This window comes from Myotis brandtii, unplaced genomic scaffold, assembly GCF_000412655.1.
Source record: "Myotis brandtii unplaced genomic scaffold, ASM41265v1 scaffold303, whole genome shotgun sequence".
Lineage (NCBI taxonomy): Eukaryota > Metazoa > Chordata > Mammalia > Chiroptera > Vespertilionidae > Myotis > Myotis brandtii.
In genome coordinates, this window is record NW_005361573.1 from 1,834,359 (window position 1) to 1,856,267 (window position 21,909).

The window sequence follows — 21,909 nt, forward strand, 5'->3', positions numbered from 1 at the left end:
TCGCGCCGGTGGGAATCGCGCCGAGCCGCAGTCTCGCCAGGTGTCAAGTGGAGTAAGTGCAGCCCTTGAAGAGGCTGTTTGTGAGGGTTTAACGGAGGCCCAGAGCTCCTCACGGGCCGGATCGCAGTGAGCGCTCTGATGGCAGTCACCGCGGGTCACCCTGGGCGGTTATGTCACGTCTGTGCCTCCGTTTTCTCATCTGGGAGGTGGGCGTGGAGAGTTACCTCTAGAGCAGCGGTTCTCAACCTGTGGGCCGCGACCCCTTTGGGGGTCGAACGACCCTTTCACAGGGGCGGTCGCCTAAGACCATCGGAAAACACATCTATAATTACATATTGTTTTTGTGATTAATCACTATGCTTTAATTATGTTCAATTTGTAACAATGAAAATACATCCTGCATATCAGATATTTACATGACGATTCATAACAGTAGCAACATTACAGTTATGAAGTAGCAACGAAAATAATTTTATGGTTGGGGGGTCCCCACAACATGAGGAACTGTATTAAAGGGTCGCGGCATTAGGAAGGTTGAGAACCGCTGAGAGTCTAGAGACTCTAGTCTAGAGGCTTGTTTTGAGGGTTCGGTGGGTTAGTAAATGGAAGCCGTTTGGAACGGTGCCTCCATACTCGGCGTGGTGAACGCAGCACCAGTGTTTGTGGTGTCACTGTTACGCTGATGGTGGTTATTGTTGGTTATTGTTGGTTATTGTTGGTTATTGTTGGCTATTGTTGGCTATTGTTGGTTATTGTTGGCTATTATTGGTTATTGTTGGCTATTGTTGGTTATTTGTTGGCTATTGTTGGTTATTGTTGGTGTTGCTAATACCTGGGAAGCAACACGAGCACATGATTGTGATTTTCATATTATTGTTGGCTATTGTTGGTTATTGTTGGTGTTGCTAATGCCTGGGAAGCAACACGAGCACATGATTGTGATTTTCATGATGATCATCATCAGGTAGTTGAGCTGCTTTGTGCTGGGCACTCGGTTAAGCATTTTATCAATTTGAACATCTCAGCCACCGGGATCCTGGGGGCGGCTGGTCTTACGGAGACGTAGGTAATGCGTGGAACCAAATTGCAACCCCACGGCTTTGTGACTCCAAACCCTGGGCCTCAGAGCGCCCCAGTGTTCTGGTTTCCCCCATTCCTCACCCCACGCCTTGCTCTCTACCTCAGGTAGCACTTAGGATAGTGCCCAATGGAGGGAACACTCCGTAAACATCACCTGCTTCTGTTCTTTTGTATTATTGCCTCTTTTGTTTGTGGTCCTTTACGGGCTCAGTAAATAACAGCTTTCGTTAGCATTGCCTTCGATAACAGCTGCAGGATCATCACAACTGAAAGAAATTAGACTCGTTTTACCTGCTCCCCTCCCCCAGAATTAGGGTCAGGAGGCGGTGGTGACTCAGAGGTTCCCACTAAAGAGAAGTGGGCTGAGCAGCTATGGAGCCTGAGAGAAACAGCAGCAGTGCCCCGGCCGGTGGCTGAGTTGGTGGGAGGGTGGGTCATCGTACAGCAAAACGGCCGCGGGTTCAGTTCCCAGCCAGGCTCCTAGCTAGGTTGCAGATTGGGTCTACGGGAGGCAGCTGGTCACTGTTTCTCTCCTTCTCTCTCTCAAAAAAAAAAAATCACTAAAAAGTAAATCCTCAGGTAAGGGGTTTGTTTACAAAGCAGCAGTGACTGTTTCTAGGATCTGAGGAAGCGGATGGAATGAGTGTGCCTAGGGGTTTGGAGAACGCTTAAGGCAGTTCCTCCTCCTCAGCTTCTTCAGTACCCCACCCCCCCCACCTGCCTCCACCTGCACCCCAGGTACAGTGCACTCCCTCCCCTGATGGAGAGGAGCCCCTCACTAAGCTGTTTACCTGTGCGTGCGAGCTCCCCTTTGCCTTGTGAGGAACATGAGGGCAGTCTCTGGACAGGTGTTTTTTCAATTTTGTCTGTTCTCTGGGCCCCCTGCACAGTGGCTTATGGCTTGTCAGTTCAAATCCAACTCACTGTTTTTAACACTTTTTTCCTTGTGATGAGAACCTTTAAAATCTCCCTTATCAATTTTCCAGTATGCAGTGCAGTATGAACTACAGTCATGCTGTGCTTACATCTCCATCACATTTATTTTGTAACTGGAAGTTTTTACCTTTTCACCCTCTTCACCCATTTCACACCCACCCCAACCCCACCCTCCTCCTGCCTCTGGCAGCCACCAGTCTGTTCTCTCTGTATGAGCTCAGTGGTTTTTGTATTTGTTTTTTTAGATTCCACATATACATGAAAGCAAACAGTATGATTTTCTCTGTATGACTCATTTACTTAGCATAACACCCTCAGAGAGCATCCACGTTGTCACAGATGGCAAGATTTTATTCTTTTTTTATGGCCACATTTTTTTTTGTGTGCCACATCTTGATCCATTTTCCATCAAGGGACACGTATGTAGGTTGTTTTCAGATTTTAGCTGTTGTAAGTAATGCTGCAGTGAGCGTGGGGGTGCAGATGTCTTTTTGAATGAGTGTTTTTGCTTTCTTTGGATAAAGACCCAGAAGTGGGATTGCTGGATCGTGTGATAGTTCTATTTTTAATTGTTTGAGAAACCTCCGTAGTGTTGCATGTTGTCACCGCACCAGTTTACATTCCCACCAACAGTTCGCACGGGTTCCCTTTTCTCCACGTCCTTGCTAACACTAGTTATTTCTTGTCTTATTCTAACAGGTGTGAGGTGGTAGCTCATTGTGGTTTTGATTTGCATTTGACTAATGATGTTGAGCATCTTTTCACGTACCCGTTGGCCATTTGTATGTCTTTGGGAAAATGTTCAGATACTCTGTATTTTTGTTAAGTTGTATGAAGTCTTTATATACAGTGGGGCCTTGACTTACGAGTGTCCCGACTAATGAGTTTTTTGAGATACCAGCTGTCTCTCGGCTGATTTTTTGCATTGAGTTGACAGAGTAATTTGAGTTAACGAGCTCCTTAACGAGCTTGGTCTCAGAACGAATTAAACTCATAAGTCAAGGCCCCACTGTATGTTGGATCTTAATAAGTATAATTTGCAAATATCTTCTCCCATTCGTTGCTGCCTTTTTGTTTTGTGGATGGGTTTGTGGTTTTTTTTGTTTGTTTTTTGTTGTGCAGAAGCTTTTTAGTTTGATGTAGTCCCATTTGTTAATTTTTTTTTTTACTTACTTTGCTTTTGAAGTCAAATTCACAAAAAAGACCTCAGATCAATGTCCAGAAACTGGTGTCAATGTTTTCTTCTATGTATTTTACCTTTTTTGGGTTCTGTACTCAAATCTTTAGTTCATTTTGAGTTCATTTTTGTGTATGGTGTAAGATAGTGGCCTTGTTTCATTTTTTTGCATATGGTTGTCCAGTTTTATCATCAGCATTTATTGAAAAGACTTTCTTCATTGTATAGTCATGGCTCCTTTGTGATAAATTAGTGCCCATATGTGGGTGGGTTTATTTCTAGGCTCTCAATTCTGTTCCATTAGTCTATGTGTTTATTTTTCTGCCAATACCATACTGTTTTGATTATCTAGCTTTGTAGTATAGTTTCAGATCGGGGAGTGTGATACCTTCGGCTTTGTATCTTTTTCTCAGGATTGCTTTGTCTTTTTGGTTTCTTTTGTGGCTCCATGCAAATTTAAGGATTATTTATTTTATTTCTGTGAAAAATGCCATTGGAATTTTGATGGGATTAGCTTGAGTCTGTAGATTGCCTTTGGTAATATAGACATTTTAACAATGTTAATTCTTCCAATCTGTGAACATGCAATACCTTTCCATCTCTCTGCATCTTCAGTTTCTTTCCACAGTGTCTTACAGTTTTCAGTGTACAGGTCCTTTACCTTTGTTTATTTCTTGGTACTTTATTCTTTTTGTTGCGATTACAAGTGGAATTGTTTTCTTCGTTTCTCTTTCTGATATGTCATTGTTAGTATATAGAAACTAACGATTTTTGCATATTTTTGTATCCTGCAACTTTACTGAATTCGTTTATTAGTTTTTTGGTGGCGTCTTTAGGATTTTATATATAAATATCATGTCGTCTGCAAATAGTGATAGTTTTAATTCCTCTTTTCCAATTTGGATGTCTTTTATTTTTATTTTTTTTCTTGCCTAATTGCTAAGACTTTCAGTACTGTGTTGAAAAACACTGGGCATCCTTGCCTTATTCCTTATCTTAGAGGAAAAGCTTTGAGTTTTTCTTTATTGAGTATGATGCTAGGTAGGGGGGGGGGGTTGTCATATGTAGCCATATTATGTTAAGATGCTTTCCTTCCATAGCCATTTTTATTGAGTTTTCAATCATAATTGCATGTTGTAGCCTGTCAAATGTTTTTTCTGCACCTATAGAGATTGTCATATGATTTATTTCATGTCTTATTAATGTGGTGTATCAGGTTCATTGATTTTTGGATGTTGAACCATCATTGCATCCCTGGAATGAATTCCACTTGGAAATGGTGTATGATCCTTTTGATGTTTTGTTGTACTTGATTTACTACTATTTTATTTAGGATTTTTGCATATACAGTATGTTCTTTAAAGATATTGGCTTGTAATTGTGTGTGTGTGTGTGTTTTGACCTTGCCTGGTTCTAGTATCAGGGTAATGCTGGCCTCATAAAATAAGTTAGGAAGCACTCCCTCTTCAGTTTTTTGGGAAAAAGTTTGAGGAGAAGATGTATTCAATCTTCTTTGAATGTCCGATAGACTTCACCAGCGAAGCCAGCTGATCCTGGAATTTTGTTTGTTGCCAGGTGTTTGATTTCTGTTTCAAGTTCCTTACGAGTGATCAGTTTATTCAGGTTTTCCAATTTTTCATGATTCAGTTTAGGAAGGTTGTATGCTTTACAGATTTGTTCATTTCTTATAGTTGGTTCAGTTTGTTGGCATATAATTGTTAGTAGTAGTTAGTCTCTTTGATGCTTTGTATTTCTGTGGTGTGTTTTAATATCTCTGGGTGTATTTCATTTACTTAGGCTCTAATCCAGTGGTTCTCAACCTTCTGGCCCTTTAAATGCAGTTCCTCATGTTGTGACCCAACCATACAATTATTTTCATTGCTACTTCATAACTGCAATGTTGCTACTGTTCTGAATCGTAATGTAAATATCTGATATGCAGGATGGTCTTAGGCGACCCCTGTGAAAGGGTCGTTCGACCGCCAAAGGGGTCGTGACCCACAGGTTGAGAACCGCTCCTCTAATCTTTGTTATTTCCTTCCTTTACTAACTTCGGCTTAGCTTTTCCTTCTATTTCTAGTTCCTGGAGATGTAAAGTTAGGTTGTTTATTTGAGCCTTCTCCTTTTTCCCCAAACATTTATTTAATGCTTACTCTGTAAAAGCACATTGTTAATACGTAAAGAAAATTTCTTTATGCTCTAGCTGGTTTGGCTCAGTGGGTAGTGTCAGCCTGCAGACTGAAGGGTCCCGGGTTTGATTCCCAGTCAGGGCACATGCCCGGGTTGCGGGCTCGATCCCCAGTGTGGGGCCTCCTCCAGGAAGCCCTCTGTGCTGCTCTCTCTGAGCCCCAGCAGTACGTGCTCTGGCTCTGCCATGTTCACCGTGTCTCCTCCTCCTGTCACTCAGGGGTGGGCTCTGCGTCTGAGGGCGCCCCGTCATGCTCCCCACATCCAGGTTATGGACAGGAGGGGTCACTGTCAGGGCCGCCCTGAGGAGAATGGGCGATGACCTCGCCGTTTTTCTCAACAGGGAAGACCTGCGCATTTCTGACTTCTGGAGCTCAGCACTAGGTGAGTACCGCCTCGCCGAGGCTGAGGGGGGTGGGGGTGGGAGGGGCCTGAATGTGGGCAGAGAAAGGAATCCCACCCTCATTTGATGACATTTTGCTTTCAGGGTGGTGTACATGTGGGTTCTAATTGTGACTTCCGCCTTACAGCTGCGTGTTTTTGGCTCCTAACTAACTCTGACCCTAAGTTTCTTCATCTGTGAAATGGAGATGATAATGCATATCCTGGAGTGTAATTTTGCCTATTAAGTGAGGCTGTTCAAGTGCTTAGAATGGTGCTTGCCTGCTGCACAGGAGACAGTGACTGTGAGCTGTGATGATCATTGTTGCTGAAATTGGTGTTATCCTGCTCTTTTTCCTTGAGATTACAATGTGGACACCCCCCTTCCCCGCCCCCCCGCGGTTATACTCTCTTCCTAAACATTATGTGTGGGAACATAAATAATACATCGAGTGGACTTAACAGTAGTAGTCTTACAGTAGTTACCATTTTTATTGGGGGGCATTTGCTTTGTTTCATTTGTTTTTAATTATAAGTTTGCAGTGAGCACCTTTCTCCATTGAGCTTTTGAGCTTTTACCAAGTTTCAGTTGATGTTCTTGGGCTATATTCCCAGAAAGGAAATTAGTGAAAGGCAGTGACCAACTTGATATCCACTGTCTGGTGGTTTTTCAAAAAGCTTTTCCCACTTCTTTCACAGCAAGGACTGAAAGGGCCAGTTTTTCATGCGACCTTTCCTTCTTGTGGGAATGGCTAGCTTGTTGCTTGTTGTTTTGTTTTGCATCCAGATTTGTGCAAATAAATTCAGTACCAGTATCATAAAGGAGAGACCAGAGCACCCACCTCCATATGAGGTTTAAAGAGAGTAGCTTTTTGTTAGACTCCAGAAGCCCCAGCCTACCTTTTTTAAAAAATATGTTTTTATTGCTCTTTAGAGAGAGAGGAAGTGAGAGGGATCGAGAAATAGAAACATCGATGAGAGCGAAACATCCTCGATATGCTGCCTCCAGTACAGCCCCTACTGGGGATCGAGCCTGCAACCCCAGCATGTCCCTGGCTGGGAATCGAACCACACTTTTTTTACACGTTAAATATTCTTACTCCCAGCCGTTTATAGTGTGATATTAAGAGCTCTGCTCCTCGTTCTTTGTTATAATAAAAAAAAGTTGGAATTTCAAGGCATAACCTGATTTACCAGGGACCTCCTGTTAAACTAGAATGAGTTTACATTAGTATGTTAGATAGAAACCATGGCCGTAAATGCAAACGATTTCTTCGCAAACCCTTCTCTGAGGTGGTAGGCTGCGGGGGTCCGGGGACCTGGACAGCCAGCCTGTCAGCTCCGGTGGACACGGTGGCGCGTCCCAGGATGCTGGGAGCAGAGCAGCAGCCCCCTCTCTGAGGAGGTGACGCTGCTGCTGCCCTGCTCCTTGCTCCCTGGCCTGTGGGCTGCTCTGGTGGCTGATGGGGTGCACAGAGTCACTCTGACTGTACTTGGGGGCCTGCTCTTTCAGAAACCATCAACACATGTCTTAAGAAACATCTGGAACAACTGGATGCCCCTGTGGGGGCTCTTTCGGAAGCCATTGGAAGCCTGCACCTAGACTCCTCACCAGATGGCTCAGGGGTGGCTCCGGGCTCCATCCCGGGAGAGACCCTGGTCCCGGGGACCGGAGGGTGGAAGTGTGTGTGCTACGGCGTTGGGAACTTTGCCACCTGCGCCATCGCTAGAAGCCAGCTAGCGTTCTTGCTTCTCTTCCTGGAAAAGTGCCAGGTACATTTTGGACTCTCTTTACCAGCCCTCTCTTGGTCTTGCTCACGGCGTGCACACAGGCATTTGGTGGCAATAACTCCTTCCCTCCTGCAGATTCCCAGAAGTCACTGCTGGGTGTATGACCCTCTGTTTAGCCAACTGGAAATTGCAGTTCTTACCACCCTGGGGGTGACTGTCCTCGGTGAGAACGAGGTGAGTGGCTTCGGAAAGGGGAGCGTGGAGCTGGGGAACTGCTGACCCGCGGACCCCAGGCTCTGACCCGCGGATGCGATTTTTTTTTTTTGCAACGTTAGTCCTTCCTCTCTGTTGCTTTCCCAGTGCCTGTGCGTGTGACTAGTTACCCACGTTTTGACTGTTGTGCCCATCAGAGAAAAGTAAATTACACAAATGGTGTGAACCAGAACGTTAGGTTGATAAAATTTTCGACAGGTGTGTGTCCAGGAATTATGCTAGATTGGTATTTACTGTTATTGAAATATTAAAAGGACACACAATCTCAGTGCCTCAAATGTGGGTTTTCTGGTTGGACTTGACCCTATTCCCAGGGAGGCAATAAAAGGGGACAGAACGGCTCCCCTCTTTGGAGCTGTAGTCAGCCATTCCCACGGCACCTGGCTGAGCTGTGGATGAAGCTTCTGTCCCCCCGGCACCCCCTAAAATTGTTGGGGTTCGAAAGTTCTTGAGGCCTGGAAAAAGGAAATTTCCCACTCGAGGCGAATACCTCCGAGTTTCGTTTTGTATTGTTTGGGGGTTATAAAATAATCATTTGATTCCTCTCTGTTTTGAGAAACTGCCATTTCATTGCTTACGATGAAAATGAGGCCCAGCTGAAACAGGGACTAGTTTGCCGATGTTGGCAAGCTCCTAAAACACGGCCACTTAATACAGATCAGCTTTTCTGAGTGCCTGCTCTGCTGGGCAAGGAGCTCTGGGAGGTGTGACAAACAGGAGCCAGTCCCTGTCTTCAGGGAGCCCCCGGCCACATCAAGGCATGCAGCCTGCAGACAAGTAAATGAAGAGTCAGACAGGCAGGCAGACCCGCGTGCTAGGAACTGAGATCGGAAGGAGACCCGTTCTCTTTGGGGGATGGAGGGAGCTTCCTGGGTCTTGAGCTGGGATTTGAGTGTCAGCCAGGAGTTTGCTGGGGGACAGGCTCAGGGCTGCAGCCAGGAGTTTGCTGGGGGACAGGCCCAGGGCTGCAGCCAGGAGTTTGCTGGGGGACAGTCAGTATTGCCACCCTCACACCCCTGCTCTCATGGACCCAAGAGGCCCTGTTGTTGAGCCAGAGCGCTCTGTTCGTGGGACACACATTGTTAACTTCATTCTTCCGTTCGCTTTCCTCTCAGCTCTCTCTTTCCTGAGCTGTGTTGCTATAACTGACATACAGCATTTTAAGTTTAAGGTGCACAGTGTGACACACGTATACTGCAAGATGACGACACAGTAAGGTTAGCTAACACCTCTATCACGTAACCACGTTTCTGTGTGTGTGGTGAGGATCCTCAGCTTGTTAGTCTGTCCTGGCCTCTCCCTCACGTGTGAGAAGTGGTTCCATCTGGGCGTGTTTACCCAGGAAGGGAAGCGGAGTGTGCGTGGCGAGCCCACCGTCTTTTACATGCTGCACTGCGGGACGGCCCTGTACAACAACCTTCTGTGGAGCAACTGGTCAGCTGATGCCCTTTCCAAGATGGTCATCATCGGGAACAGCTTCCGAGGCCTGGAGGAAAGGTAAGCCGAGATCCGCCAGGCCCCGGGGCGGCCCCGTCCTCAGAGTGACCCGCAAGCAGAACACATTTCCATGGCTGGTCCTTGGAAAAGGACCAAGAAACTGGACGGAGGGCCAGAGAAGCTGTCACCCTGAGTCAAGCTGTGAAGCAAGCGAAGGAGTCTTTGCCAGGAGCCCCTCCCTTCCCTTAGGCTGGCAGGACTTAACGGGGAGGGGCCACTGGGTTTCTACGTCGCCCTCCTCCGGTTCCCTTGAGGAAGTGGGTGCAGATACTGGGACTTTCACATTTCCTGTGGGATACCTTCTCTACACCCCGTTTTTACATTCTTACCATATTTAAGTCACCTTGCCTTGCTGTATGCCTTCAGCTGGATAAAACCACTCTCGTACCGCCTAATCCTGCTTTAAAAACCTTTTTATTTATAGGTTGTTGACAAGGATTCTGCAGAAAAACTATGCCTATGTTGCCAAGGTATCTGTCTGACCGAGGGGCGGGATGGGGACGGGTGTGAGTCCGCCACTGAGGTGTCTGCCCTTACACGTGCAGGCGGGGCTGGTGGGGGCTCACCGTGCCTATCGAGGTTACATGCTTGACTTGGAATTTTCTGCTCAGGTTTTAGAAGGACTGGAGGAGCAGGCATTTCCCCAGACAGCACAGTACTCGGACGTGTTTAATGACACCTCTGTGCACTGGTTCCCAGTCCAGAAGCTAAAGCAGCTCCCCACGGACACGTGGGCATCTCAGGAAGAGCCGGATTACCGGGACTGCGAGGACCTCGAGATCATCAGGAACCAGGCAGGTGCCTCAGCTACCGGCCCCAACGGGCTGTGATGTAGGAAGTGCTGGCGGAGGCAGCAGCGCCGTTGGGACTGGGGGCGGGGGGGGGGCTGCGGGGACTCTGTCCTCCCAGGGCCAGTTCCGGAGAGAACAGGAAGCCCTCAGCCTGGCTCTTGAGGGAAGAGGAGATGTGCTGTGGAAGGACTTGGTGTAAAGTTTCATGCACTCCCTCAAATCCCTTATCGCACTCCACGGCCTTCCTCGGGGGCCTGGCTGGTGGGGAGAACCTACTGAATAGAGAAGTGACTCTTTCAAAGATGGTTCAAAAGATTTAGTCAGAAATGTGTGCAGCTGCCCCGGGCCTCCGCCTACTTGGCCATGTTGATCAGGCTCTGCAGGGAGGTGGGCACCCAGGTCTTCTCGCCCTGGACGAACACCACTCCCCGGTCGATGTAGATGACGATGCGGCCGAAGGTGTAGAGCTGCTTCCCTTCATGTCGCTTCCCGATGACAGGCATGAAGACGATGTTGTGCTCCTCGGCCTTGGTCTCAATGAGGTCCTTAAAGTTCATGGGCACAGAGCTGGCGGCCACGCCGATGCCCCTCTGGGCCATGTTCTCGGCCTCCCGCCGCTCCTGCATGGCCTCGTACTGGAAGTCCTTCCTCCGCTCCGTGTGGGTGAGGTAGGCGATGTTTTCTCGTGCTCCGGGCTGCATGTAGGCACCTGGGAGACAGGGCAGGGGGTGAGGAGAGGTGTCCGATACACACAGAATCTAGGCTGTGATGGGGCTGAAGTCTGGATATACCCCAGGCGCCATCTCCTAAACCTACTGTTACTCACTGAGCAGCAGCTGTGCCGCAGACACAAAACACTAAGAGATGGCCCAGCACCTGCACACCTGGCTGTGCTCACGTAAGAATTGGGCTGGAGATTTCTGGCGAATTCCTAGTGGCCAGATTCTGTTCCCATCTTGCCTGGGAGTTTTCACTCCACACTGCCAAAGAGGCAGCCGGCAGAACCCTGAAAACATAGGCCTGAGCAATAGGGGAATAGATATTAAATGAACAGTCAACTGCCCACTTTTGGCACAGCAGACACCTACCGAGTGCTAGACACACCACTCCCAGTAACTCAACCCCTCCAGGTTTTTAGTAAAACCTACAAGGTAGCTGTTACACGTTACTGTTTTACAGGTAAAGAATATGGTCTTAGCGGTTGCCACCAGCGGTCCACGATCCGAAAGGTTGGTGACCGCTGGTCTAAGAGGTTAAGCAGCTAAGAGTCAGACTGTGCCCTGACTCTACGCTGTGAGCTTACACTTAAGTAGCACACCCAACGCTGGCTGAGCAGGCGCACGAATGAACCTTAAAGGACACACAGCACAGTGGGTATGAAGGTAGACCCAGTGTGAATCTGCTTAAATCTGTCTCCATTCAGAGAGAGGCACCCCTCCCAGTCGCAGGAGAGCTGGTGGCTGAGTCAGGTCTGCTGGAGTGGAGGGTGAGTTACACTGTAGTCAGCCCCCAGGGACCTGAAGACTCTGTCTGTCTCTTACATGTGCAGAAACACGGAGCCCGGGGCCAGGACATTCCTCACAGAGCCCCCACTCACCGACGTTCGAGGACACTGCCCTGTTCATGATGTCCAGCGCTTCGTTGAACTTGTCCTTGATGGACGGGTGCGCCAGCACTTGGTCTGAGAACATGGACTTCCAGCCCAGGTACCACTTGGTGATCTCCTCGTAATTGGGGCTGTTACTGAGCCAGGAGCACAGCACCTGCCAGAAACGAACGAGTAAGAAACTTGCATCCAAAGTGGCAACAAATGGGAGCCAAACATTTAAAGGGGCCCTTTGCTGTTTTACTCCTGGTTCTGCAAGCTGGTGCCGCTGATGGGGCTGAAAGCCAGGCCCTCAGGAGTGTGGGATGGGGAGGCAGCTTGATAGCTCAGTGCCTTGCGGGTAAACTGAGCCTCCGCCTCCTGTGTATACAACAGGGATGTCAGTCCCTACCCCAAAATAATGCAAATAAAGTGCTCAGAGCATCTGGCTCATGGTATTGCTTCACTCGTTCCTGTCCGGCCATGTAGCTCACTTCTGTTATGCAGTCACAGCACTGCTATCCAACCTCCCCTGCCTCCCCCCCACCCCCAGCAAAGCAAAACAAGGCACCTGAAGCCACTTGGGGAAGAAGTGCTTTTCCAGGAGTCCCACCAGGCTGGAGATGGAGATCATCCCTTCCCAGTCGATGACCCAGTAGAAGGCATCCATGTGCTGCTGGTGGGGGTTGATGACCAGCTCCCCGAGGCACATGCCTGCAAGGGAAAGCCAGGCTCTGAGAGAAGCTTCGCCTGAGGGGCTAGTGTGTGGTTGGCTTTTAAAGGTCATTTTCTTCTCAAACCCAGAATCAAATCCCATGACAATTCCAGGACGCTGATGGCTATCCTGTTGCCAGAAGCCTAGACCAGTCTGACATGGTCACCACCGCCTTAAGGGCCCTGGCTTCATTTATATTCAGCCTCAGTGCACAGAACAGCACCTCTTTTACGGTGAGAAGCCCATGTGCTAATGCGGCTCCAAGGCCTTGTTCTGAGAAGCACAACCACTAAGCGCCCAGAGAAACCAAGGCCAAAGCCGCCGGCCTGGATGCTTCCCCACATCCTTACCCAGCTTGGGCACGATGTTCTTGACCATGAAGGCCTCCCAGGAGCCAGGGGTGAAGACGTCTTTCCAGGGCTGGAGGATGAGCTTGGCAGAGGAGTCGCTGGGATGCCACTTCTGCAGGGCGTTGGACAGCTTGCTGCGGATGGGGGAGTACAGCGGCTCCAGGCGTGCCTGCATGAGGGGGAGCCACGGGTGGATCCAGGAGTGGATGGGCACGGTGTCCGTGAGTGGGTTCCAGTTCTCCACCTGCAGGGAGTGGGGGAAACAGCGACGTTCACGCAGCCTGTGGGGGATCAAACGATGCCCTGGGGGTTAATGGCGCGGATGCCAGGTGCTCTCTTGGCCAAGGTCCAGCCCTTTGCGTGTGTGTGGGACACATTTGGTACTAAGGCGGCCAAATAAAAATATTCCCAAGCAATTGTATTACAGCTCAGAAATGGCAGCTTTCACTTTAAGAAACCAAGTTAATTCCCTGTTAATGGGGGCTGTGGGGAGACACGTGCTGCTACAACAACGGCTGGAGTTACTGGGGCAGCAGCTGTGCTGACAGTTCTGTTAACGGCAGGCGCTCTAGCAGCACTGGCTCCCCATGAGGGCTTTCACGGGCTCCGGGCCTACCTCCTTCTGCAGCTTGGGGAAGATGAGCTGGTCCAGGATGTTGTCCAGCACCCACACGGGGATGATGTGCACCCAGCTATCCAGGAAGTCCACCATGGGCTCACAGTTCCGGGGTTGCCACTGGGTGACGATATTTCGAACAAAAGGCATCCAGACTTCCCATATCAGCCTGTGAGAGAGACAGAGGGCAGGTTGCTAACGGCATCGTCTGGTTCACGGTGTGCAAGGTGCACCACACCCGCTTCTCTAGAGTAAGAAAGGGCAGCGGCATGGACATCTGGCAGAGAACCGCCAGGCCGGGTCCCACGCTGGCCACACCTGCGCCTGCCGCCTCTTTCCTGGCTGCCCGCCCAGCCTCGGGACATTATTATTGGCAGCACCTACTGGCAGGGTTGCTGCGGGGTCACACAGGCTCATGGCCCCCACACACAGCCCCTCGCAAGATGTGTGCTTTTCCACCCAGAGCTCTGCACAGCAGACACCTCTCACCCTTTGGTTACAGATTAAATGTCCCCCCGAGCCTCTGCCTCAAACCTCCCCCCAGAGGCATACACCTTCCTTATCCTCTGCCACTGGGTGTATGTGTTCACTCCTTATCCACTATCTGCCTTTTCCAGTTGCCATAGGAACTGTAAGGCTGGCTGCTTTACTCCCAGGGTAAGCCTGGCACACACATGACCTCAGTAGACACTCGACAAGTGTCAGGTGAAGTAATGAACGAGGACCGCAATCCCCAGCAGTGCCAGCGTGGGGCAGAAGGCCTGGCGCTCCCCCCCCCCCCCCCCCACAGCAGGTAGCAGCCTGTCCCGTCGGCCGCCTGCTGACCTGTGAAAGGCGTCTGCCGAGAGGTCCTGGCCGCCGTGCGACAGGAGCTGGTCGTTCTCCAGGAGGCTCTTCCACTTGGAGATGATCTCGGTGCCGTAGGTGCAGTCCTGGGGGGAGGAGAGCAGCTGAGAGGCTGCCTCTGGCAGCTCCCCCTGCCAACCCCCCCAACAGTGTCGGGGCCGACTTCCCCGACCACTCACTTTGAGGGGGTCCCACTCCTTGAAGTACTCCTTCATGAGCGGGTAGACGATGGCCACGGCCAGGTCCACGCGGTCGGACATGCGGTACTCCTCGTAGTACTTGTCCTGCAGGGTCTCGAAGATGCGGGCGCACTCGTCCAGGGTGAGCGGGTGGCTGCAGCCGGGCTGCATGCGCCGCTCGCACTCCTCCACCAGCTCCAGGACTTTGCTGAGGTTGGAGATGGCCCGCTCCTCGTGGTCCAGCACCTCCGACATCTTCTCCAGCTCGTGCGAGAGGTTCACCACCATGTCCCGCTCGTACTGCAGCTGCCGGTCGTTCTGGATGATCTCCTGCTCCGTGAGGTCGATGAGCAGCTGCAGGTTGTGCTCCAGCTCCGGCAGCGCAAAGCCCGGGGCCTTGGCCTCCTTGCCGGACAGTGGCAGCTGCTGGGACTGCGGCGGCAGCCCGTCGTCGGGGATGTTGTGCTTGTGGCTGATCTGGCTGTAGCTGTAGTAGACCTTCTGCTCCCGGCCCGTCATGTCTATGACCTTGGAGAGGGCAGAGGGACAGGTTAGCACTTGCCGCTGCTGCCTATGAAACAGACACAAGGCCGGGAAGACACGCTGTGAGGGGAAAGGTGTAGACCCGCTATTGAGCACAGCTGTGGGCGCAGTGGGCCTGTGCCACCCTAGCTGCGAGGGGAAGTGACGTGTGTAAAATGTCATCTGTTCTCAAAAGGACATATTCAATGCTGCTCTGCCCCGAGGGCTGTCCTGCACCCTAACCTGAACCCTTCCCGGTGTTTAGAGCCTTAAAGACCGGCCTGTTCTTTACCTGATTGTACTCTGAGAATCTATCCTTAAAAATGAAACAAAGGCACGGCTTTATGTGCACACCAGCTTGTCTAAAAGCCAGGAGACAGCTACAGGTCTAGCAGTAAGGGGACCAGTCACAGCACAGCCGTCTCTGGACTGTGCACGCAGTGAAGACGCCCACACGGAGTCTGGCCCTTCACTGCTGTGAGCTTCCGCAGAGGCGGGTGTGCGGCTCACACACGGGTGCCGGGCACACGGCAGGAACCAGGTAACTTACTGACCGTGTGAGGATAGTGAAGGGACAGGCTGCTATCCAGCGAGAAAAGCAGGATAAACAAAAACAAACCCGGCCAGGAGCCTGGAAGGGGCCTCAGGGTCCTTGTTCCCAGCGCCCCAGCCTGGCCCGGAGTCCGAGGCCACGTACCTTGACCTGCGAAAGCTCCTTCTGGGGAGCCGTGAGCTTCTTGCTGGTCCTGCCCTTGGCCTTCAGCTCCTCCACCGTCTTGTAGGAGTACTTGGGCTTCTTCTTGCTCCCGCTGGGGTCCTTCCTCCACTGGCTCAGCTCCTTCTGAAACTCCTGAACGAGAGGGTGCGTCCGTCACACCAGAAGGCCCCCTTCTGACGGCAGGTGGGGGCCGCTCCCTTCGACCTTCACAAGGTCATGCTAGGATTGTGCCTGTGTGACACTAAACCCTAATGATACTCGACACCCGCTCCCCCTCTTACAAATAGTGGGGTTCAGAAGGCAGGTACACTGATTGGAAAGAGAAACAAAAATAAAGACATTTCCTGATCGTCTAGGATGGCAGGCACTGCTGGTTCTAAGTCTGCCTCACGTAAAACGTAGAAAACAGCATCAGGGACTTCTTAAGTACACAGACCCTGGTTCTAACAAAGTGCAGGCAAACCACTGGCCCCTCAGCTTCGGGCAAAGCCTCTCAGCAGGGTCTGTGGAGCCTGGAGGAAGGCGTACAGGACAGGCGGGAGCTTGGTCTGAGGGTCGTGGAGTCCGGCCCACAGCAGTGGGGTTTGTGTTTGTCACTTGTTTTTCTCACGGTGTTAGTTTAAGACTTGTAGCCGGCAGGCGTGGCTCAGTGGTTGAGCATCCACCTATGACCCAGGAGGTCACAGTTTGATTCCCGGTCAGGGCACATGCCTGGGTGTGTGGGGGGGCTCCATACCAGTGTAGGGTGTGCAGGAGGCAGCTGATCAATGATTCTCTCTCATCATTGATGTTTCTATCTCTCTCTCTCTCCCTTCCTGAAATCAATAAAAATGTATTTTAAAAAGAGTGGTAATTTTTTTTCTCAAAAAGAAGATAATAATCTGGACATCTACTTTGGGGAAATCAGAAAAATAGGGCAACACTGAGCCCACATTCCAATAGTCACCTAGAGCTGGGCAGACACTACCCTCTACATGGGCTATGCCCTGGCCTGTCTGCCTCAGGCCCCGCCACACACCTGCTCACCTACATCCCTGGCACCTGTTAGCGTCTAAGTCTGAGACCTCCTGGCTCAGTAGAAGGAGAGGGCCAATGACAAGAATAATGACGTGTGTCTTTGTGGCATCCTGCTTCCCCCATAAATGCAAAGGAGGAAAAAGTAACTTATCCATCAGGAGAGCTGGCTCCTTCTGTCGCTGAAGCAAAGCGATGCCCAGCTGACAGGTGCCCCTGCTGCATGTGGGAGGAGACCCTAGCACCTGACGTGGGTTCGAGGTGTGCGGCGTGGGCCTCCCACCGCCACGCACGCCCCTCCCTCCCTGCTCCGTGTGCTGCCATCCTGCACGCCTCCCGAGGTCTCCACTGTCAGGCTCCGAGCTGCTCTGACCTCTGGCCTCCTCTCTCCCTGCGGCTGAGGCCCTCCCTCTGCCAGGTGTTACCTGAAATGTCTTCTTCCTAAGAGGTCTGCCCTGACCCCATTTATGTCAAGCCCACCACCTCCCCCGGCCCATCTGATCTACCTTGGCACTTGGCAGGTACTGCTCTTTCTAACCCTGCCGCCGGTGACTGTCCACCAGGCTCTAAGCCATTCGTCACGGCCACCCACCCTCCAGCCTGGCCTGTAACCTGGGCAATCACCACCTGAAGACTGACAGCAAATGAACGAACACACACAAATGACACAGACCCCGCCCGCCCCCGCCCCCAGACTCCAGTTACCTCTTCTGCTTCCTCCTCCGAGTCCACCACAGGGAAGTCCTGCAGGGACTGGGTGGTCCGCTCAGAGCCGTACGCTCCCACCGCACCTTTTCCTTTCCTCTGTTTGGCTTCGATTGGCGTGATGATACCTGACGAGTTTCAGGAAAAGGAAAAGGGAGAGGCTTCAGGTCACAGTTCTTGTCTCTGAATCCGCCACTCGTGATGTCACACGTCTTGGGCCTCACGCACACTAGCATGGGGCCCAGGGAGGAGAGCTTGTCTCTGTCCCTCACCCCCGCCCATGTCCTATGGCTGGACCCTGAGCTGCCACAGACCAGGGCTGCGTGAGGCATTTAGGTCCTACACACAGACCTCCATCTCCACCCGCATCCTTTTCTTAGTGGATGCGAGGAGAGGAGAACAGTTCATTTGTAACTGGGAACTCGGGACAATTCTCTGCTCGATCGGACGCCTTCAGCATGGAAGTGCAGGGACTCAGATGACACCGTATGGCGATTCCGGCTGAAGCAGGTGAAGCTGCATTGGAGAGCCACCTACTTGGCATTCAGACCAACTGTGCTTCGCTTGTTTTATAACGTGCGTAAGCCTTGGAATGAAATGTTCTAATAACAGAGTTTCTAACCAAGACCCCAGCATTTCAATACAGATTTCCCCTCACCCCAAACTCTCCCCGCCTCCCACTTCCAGTCAGTGCTGTTGAAATCTCAATGAGAACATCCCCCTCTCCTTCCTGGCCACCATCTCTATCTTCCCTTTGTGGATTTCTCATAAGCTAATGTTTTCAGCACATAACCTGGATTTAACTGTCACACTCAGGGAGTGGAATATGAATGAATGACAGAAACTACTACGAACTCCAGGTGGTGGTGCCCCTGGCAGAGGCTCCAGGCCCAGGGAAGCCGTCTGCAGGAGGAAGGCACCTGCGTGGGCTGGTGGCCCGGGACTGAGGTAAGGATGTGTGCGGGGAGCTGTGTCCCCGGCGTGTGTCTGGGGCCGGGTGGGGGGAAGGACAGGAGGCGGAGCTCCTGGGAGGATGGAGGGAGCGGATGCGGGTTTGCTCAGCCCGGCTTGCAGCTACATGGCTCCTGCTCTTACAAAGCCACACACAGCGCTTTACGGATTTCCCGGAGGACACACGGCTGCCTCTGCAGAGCTGAGATGCCTGTGAGCAGGGACCACTGACTCTCAAGCTTTCAGGGCCCAGGAAAGTCAATGAAAACAAGTCAAATGGGGCTGGGGGGGCGGGGGGGGGGCGGGCTGCCTCCAGGAGCAGCCAGGGGCATGGTTCCGGGCAGCTAGGATTCAGCTGAACCCATCACTGCAGGCAGGTCTAGAATTTCAGGAGCAAGGGTCTCACTTTTAAATATTGGCAACCAAGTCCTCTTTTTTTTTAGAAAAAATGAGGCCAAGAAGGGTTTTCAGCCCGTGAGCTTGCTGCCTGTTTCAGACCCTCCCCCTCCTCCTGCTGAAACCAGTGTCTTATTTGAGTCTGTAGCACCAGGCAGTGTAGGGGACAGTTTGTCTTGTGCTGGCCCAGGCTGAGGAGTTCAGATACTTTCCGAGGAGCAGGGCAGACACTCTCCCCTCCTCGGCCCCGGCCCCTCCCACAGAGGCCCTGCAAGGCCCGTACCTTGCGCGTTCTTGCCGAGGCCCCTCCCAGGGACGTAGCCCATCTTCTGCAGGAGCTTCTGCCCTATCCCTTTCGTGTGTCTCTCCCAGCTGCCAAAATCCATGAACGACTTGGTTCCTCCTGCAAAGCCTTTCTGGCTGGGTTTAAAATTGCCACCCTGCAAAGCAACAGCAGAGCCCAGGTGATGGAAAATCTAAGCAAGCAAGCTCGACTGGTGGGAAAATGGCCTGGTGGTCACAGGCACCGTGGCAGGTCACACAGACCGAATGTGTGTCTGATGTGGAAAGAGACTGCACGGCACACTTCAACCCGGAAGCAACCGGACTCCAGCTGGGCCCCCACCCGCTAGGAGGGGCTTAGAATGCAGTGACCTTCTGAGGGTATTACTAAGGTCACAGTCCTTCGATAAAGATGTCACCGTTCTTTTGCACTGGCTGGTGTGGCTCAGTGGATAGAGCGTCAGCCTGCAGACTGAAGGATCCCAGGTTCGATTCTGGTCAAGAGCACAAACCCCTAGCCAGCTTGGCTCAGCGGATCGGATAGAGCGTCAGCCTGCGGACTCAAGGGTCCCGGGTTCGATTCCGGTCAAGGGCATGAATCTCGGTTGCCGGCACATCCCCAGTGGGGGATGTGCAGGAAGCAGCTGATCGATGTTTCTCTCTCATCGATGTTTCTAACTCTCTATCCCTCTCCCTTCCTCTCTGTAAAAAATCAATAAAATTTATTTGAAAAAATAAAAAAAAAAGAGAAGCCCGGGTTGCAGGCATGATCCCCAGTAGGGGTCGTGCAGGAGGCAGTCGATCAATGATTTTCTCTCGTCATTAATGTTTCTATCTCCCCCACTCCCTTCCTCCCTGAAATCAATGAAAGTATATTTAAAAAGAAAAGAAAAAAGATGTTACCGTTTTTAACTTCTTCGGCCCGAAATCCTTAGGGAATTCTTCCTGCTTAACAGGCTTCTCTTCATCGTCAGAATCTTCCAGCTCCGCCTCCTCCGCCGCCGCTTTCTTGAGGCCTGCGCTGATGAAGTTGACCGGCGCGGAGTAGTCTCGGGCCCTGCAGGCAGACACAATGCCCCGTGTGGGAATCCTAAATCAGTTACAAACTTCCATATGTGAGCTGTTGACTCGCCTGTCTCCACCCACTGGGGTCTGGGCCGCTAGCACCAGGCCCCACATAACTGCTCAATAACACTGACAGTGGTTAACGCAGTGGGAGGACAGCACTGGAGCTCAAGAGGAAAACGGGCCTCCCTAGCTGATGTCCTAGCTAAGGGACTCGGCAAGGCCAGGAGAGAAGTACAGTTAGTGGGGTAGCCCCCAAAGCCCCCTCTCTCTACCCCAGCCCCTCTCCTAAAGCAGAAGGAAGCAGCCCCATGGCAGCCAGTACCGTTTGCCTCCGAAGCTGGGCCTCTCTTCATCCGAGTCCCGCTCTGCCCACACTCCGTAGGTGGCCTCTTCCTTGGTCTGCCAATGCCGCTGCCGGTTGGGGTTGAACTCATTCTGCAGATCCCAGTCAGTGATCTCAAAGTTCTCCCTCTCGTCGTCGTCGTCGTCCATGTGGCCTTCCCCGTCCCGGTACAAGTGGGACAGCGACATGGCCAGTCACTGAGGGAACAGACGAAAGAGGCGCAGTCGGTGATCGGTTCTGAGCATCAACGGAAGACTTCCTAGTGAGTTCCTCTTCCTGCCTGCCTTCCCAACTCCCTGCAAACTCCCAAGTCCATCCATCACCGTGACAAGCTAAGCAAGCAGGCATTACAGCCGTACTTTAGACCTTAGCCAGTGTGGCTCATTGGATAGGCCTGCGGACTGAAGGGTCCCGGGTTCAATTCCGCTCAAGGGCACATGCCCGGGTTTCAGACTCGATCCCCAGTGGGGGGCGTGCAGGAGGCAGCCAATCAATGATTCTCTCTCATCACTGATGTTTCTATCTCTCTGTCCCTCGCCCTTCCTCTCTGAAGTCGATAAAAATATATATTTTAAAAAAAACCACACACACACACACACACACACACACACACACACAAACCGTGTTTTAGGAAGCAATGGGTACTAAGGTGGAACAAAAGGCTCGTCCCAAGAGTTTGTGATTCCTAACCATGTATTTCCTTGTCCTAGTCAGTGTCATAAAACATCTCTCACACAAAAATACGTTATTCTCTTAGTGACTGCTCAAGGTGTGCAGACAGCACCCCTACTCCACATTTACGTCTGGGAGAGTTCTATCTGGACCCTGGCGCCCCCAGGAAGCGATTTCTTTAGAATGTGCTTTCTGAAGCACATCACTTGTTGAGACCCCAAGACTCCGTTCTCCTCCCCAAACACGAACCGACCTTGTGCGGGGCTGGAAGGCAGCTGCGAGTGGGAGCACAAGCGTAACAGTCAAGCATCTCCCGACTGGAATACAACACCCAGCTCCCGGCAGCGGGTGATGAGCTTCAGCTGCCTCTTCAACCACCGCCAACAACCACCACCCGCGCCTTGGAGGGGCCTGTAAGGCGAAGCCCAGGAGCTGCTACTTGAAAAACTTCACTCCGACTAAGTGCTCAAGGGGAGCAGCTGTTCCCGGGTCCCATGATTACCACTGTCATCGTTAGAGTCAGGAGTGAGCCTAACGAGGACGGGGAAACCAGGCCGCTCGCGTTCAAATCCCTCCTCTCCCAGGCACTGTCCAGCAAGGGGCGCCACTCGGTGACCACGGACTGCATGGCAGTAACTGGACCCTTGTCCGCCAGCGGCCTCAGCGACAGGGATCCAGGACTCCCCAGGCGGCGCCCCCCAGCCCCGCTCTCTTAGGTAGTTTTCCCTGCTCCTTCGACTCCCTTTGGGCGCTTCTGCATCCGACCCACCCGCGTGCAAAAGAGGAAAATGCCCCGCGGAGCCCCAGGGCCGTGGGCACCGGGCCTGGTAACGATCGCAGGGTTGTCACGCGTGGGAGGGCGCTCGGCTCGGGCTCAGCACAGGCCGGACGCTT

The 21,909-nt window shown here is 51.7% G+C and overlaps 2 protein-coding genes across 4 annotated transcripts in view; one reads left to right on the forward strand and one right to left on the reverse strand.

Moving 5' to 3' along the window:
* Positions 1 to 5,676: 5,676 nt before the first annotated feature.
* SRRD (SRR1 domain containing) lies at positions 5,677 to 12,094 on the forward strand. 2 transcript variants are annotated; one of them, XM_014542482.1, is made up of 7 exons: positions 5,677 to 5,764; positions 7,275 to 7,534; positions 7,628 to 7,726; positions 9,108 to 9,262; positions 9,687 to 9,732; positions 9,874 to 10,056; positions 11,603 to 12,094. In XM_014542482.1, the coding sequence occupies exons 1-7, from the start codon at positions 5,692 to 5,694 to the stop codon at positions 11,678 to 11,680; spliced, it is 894 nt and encodes a 297-aa protein (XP_014397968.1). In that variant the 5' UTR covers positions 5,677 to 5,691; the 3' UTR covers positions 11,681 to 12,094. The 2 variants fall into 2 exon arrangements, with proteins under 2 accessions (XP_014397968.1, XP_005869776.1); XM_005869714.2 differs by lacking the exon at positions 11,603 to 12,094 and adding an exon at positions 10,553 to 10,637.
* TFIP11 (tuftelin interacting protein 11) overlaps positions 10,355 to 21,909 on the reverse strand; it is a 28,381-nt gene continuing 16,826 nt past the window's right edge. For both annotated transcript variants that reach the window (XM_014542480.1, XM_005869713.2), the window contains exons 2-13: positions 20,323 to 20,540; positions 19,836 to 19,989; positions 18,934 to 19,090; positions 17,304 to 17,431; positions 15,564 to 15,716; positions 14,345 to 14,872; positions 14,145 to 14,251; positions 13,320 to 13,488; positions 12,704 to 12,947; positions 12,210 to 12,352; positions 11,651 to 11,816; positions 10,355 to 10,762 (exon numbers count right to left, since the gene is read on the reverse strand). In XM_014542480.1, coding sequence (XP_014397966.1) covers positions 10,407 to 10,762; positions 11,651 to 11,816; positions 12,210 to 12,352; positions 12,704 to 12,947; positions 13,320 to 13,488; positions 14,145 to 14,251; positions 14,345 to 14,872; positions 15,564 to 15,716; positions 17,304 to 17,431; positions 18,934 to 19,090; positions 19,836 to 19,989; positions 20,323 to 20,531 — 2,514 coding nt within the window. In that variant the 5' untranslated portion in view covers positions 20,532 to 20,540 and the 3' untranslated portion in view covers positions 10,355 to 10,406. The remainder of the gene's footprint in view (positions 10,763 to 11,650; positions 11,817 to 12,209; positions 12,353 to 12,703; positions 12,948 to 13,319; positions 13,489 to 14,144; positions 14,252 to 14,344; positions 14,873 to 15,563; positions 15,717 to 17,303; positions 17,432 to 18,933; positions 19,091 to 19,835; positions 19,990 to 20,322; positions 20,541 to 21,909) is intronic.

What these genes read in the sequence shown, in the direction of transcription:
- SRRD (XM_014542482.1), top strand. Translation starts at nt 5,692, where the DNA reads ATGGGCGATGACCTCGCCGTTTTTCTCAACAGGGAAGACCTGCGCATT. An exon ending in ACTATGCCTATGTTGCCAAG is followed by an intron (nt 9,733 to 9,873) that starts GTATCTGTCTGA and finishes TTTTCTGCTCAG; the next exon opens with GTTTTAGAAGGACTGGAGGA. An exon ending in TCGAGATCATCAGGAACCAG is followed by an intron (nt 10,057 to 11,602) that starts GCAGGTGCCTCA and finishes TTACATGTGCAG; the next exon opens with AAACACGGAGCCCGGGGCCA.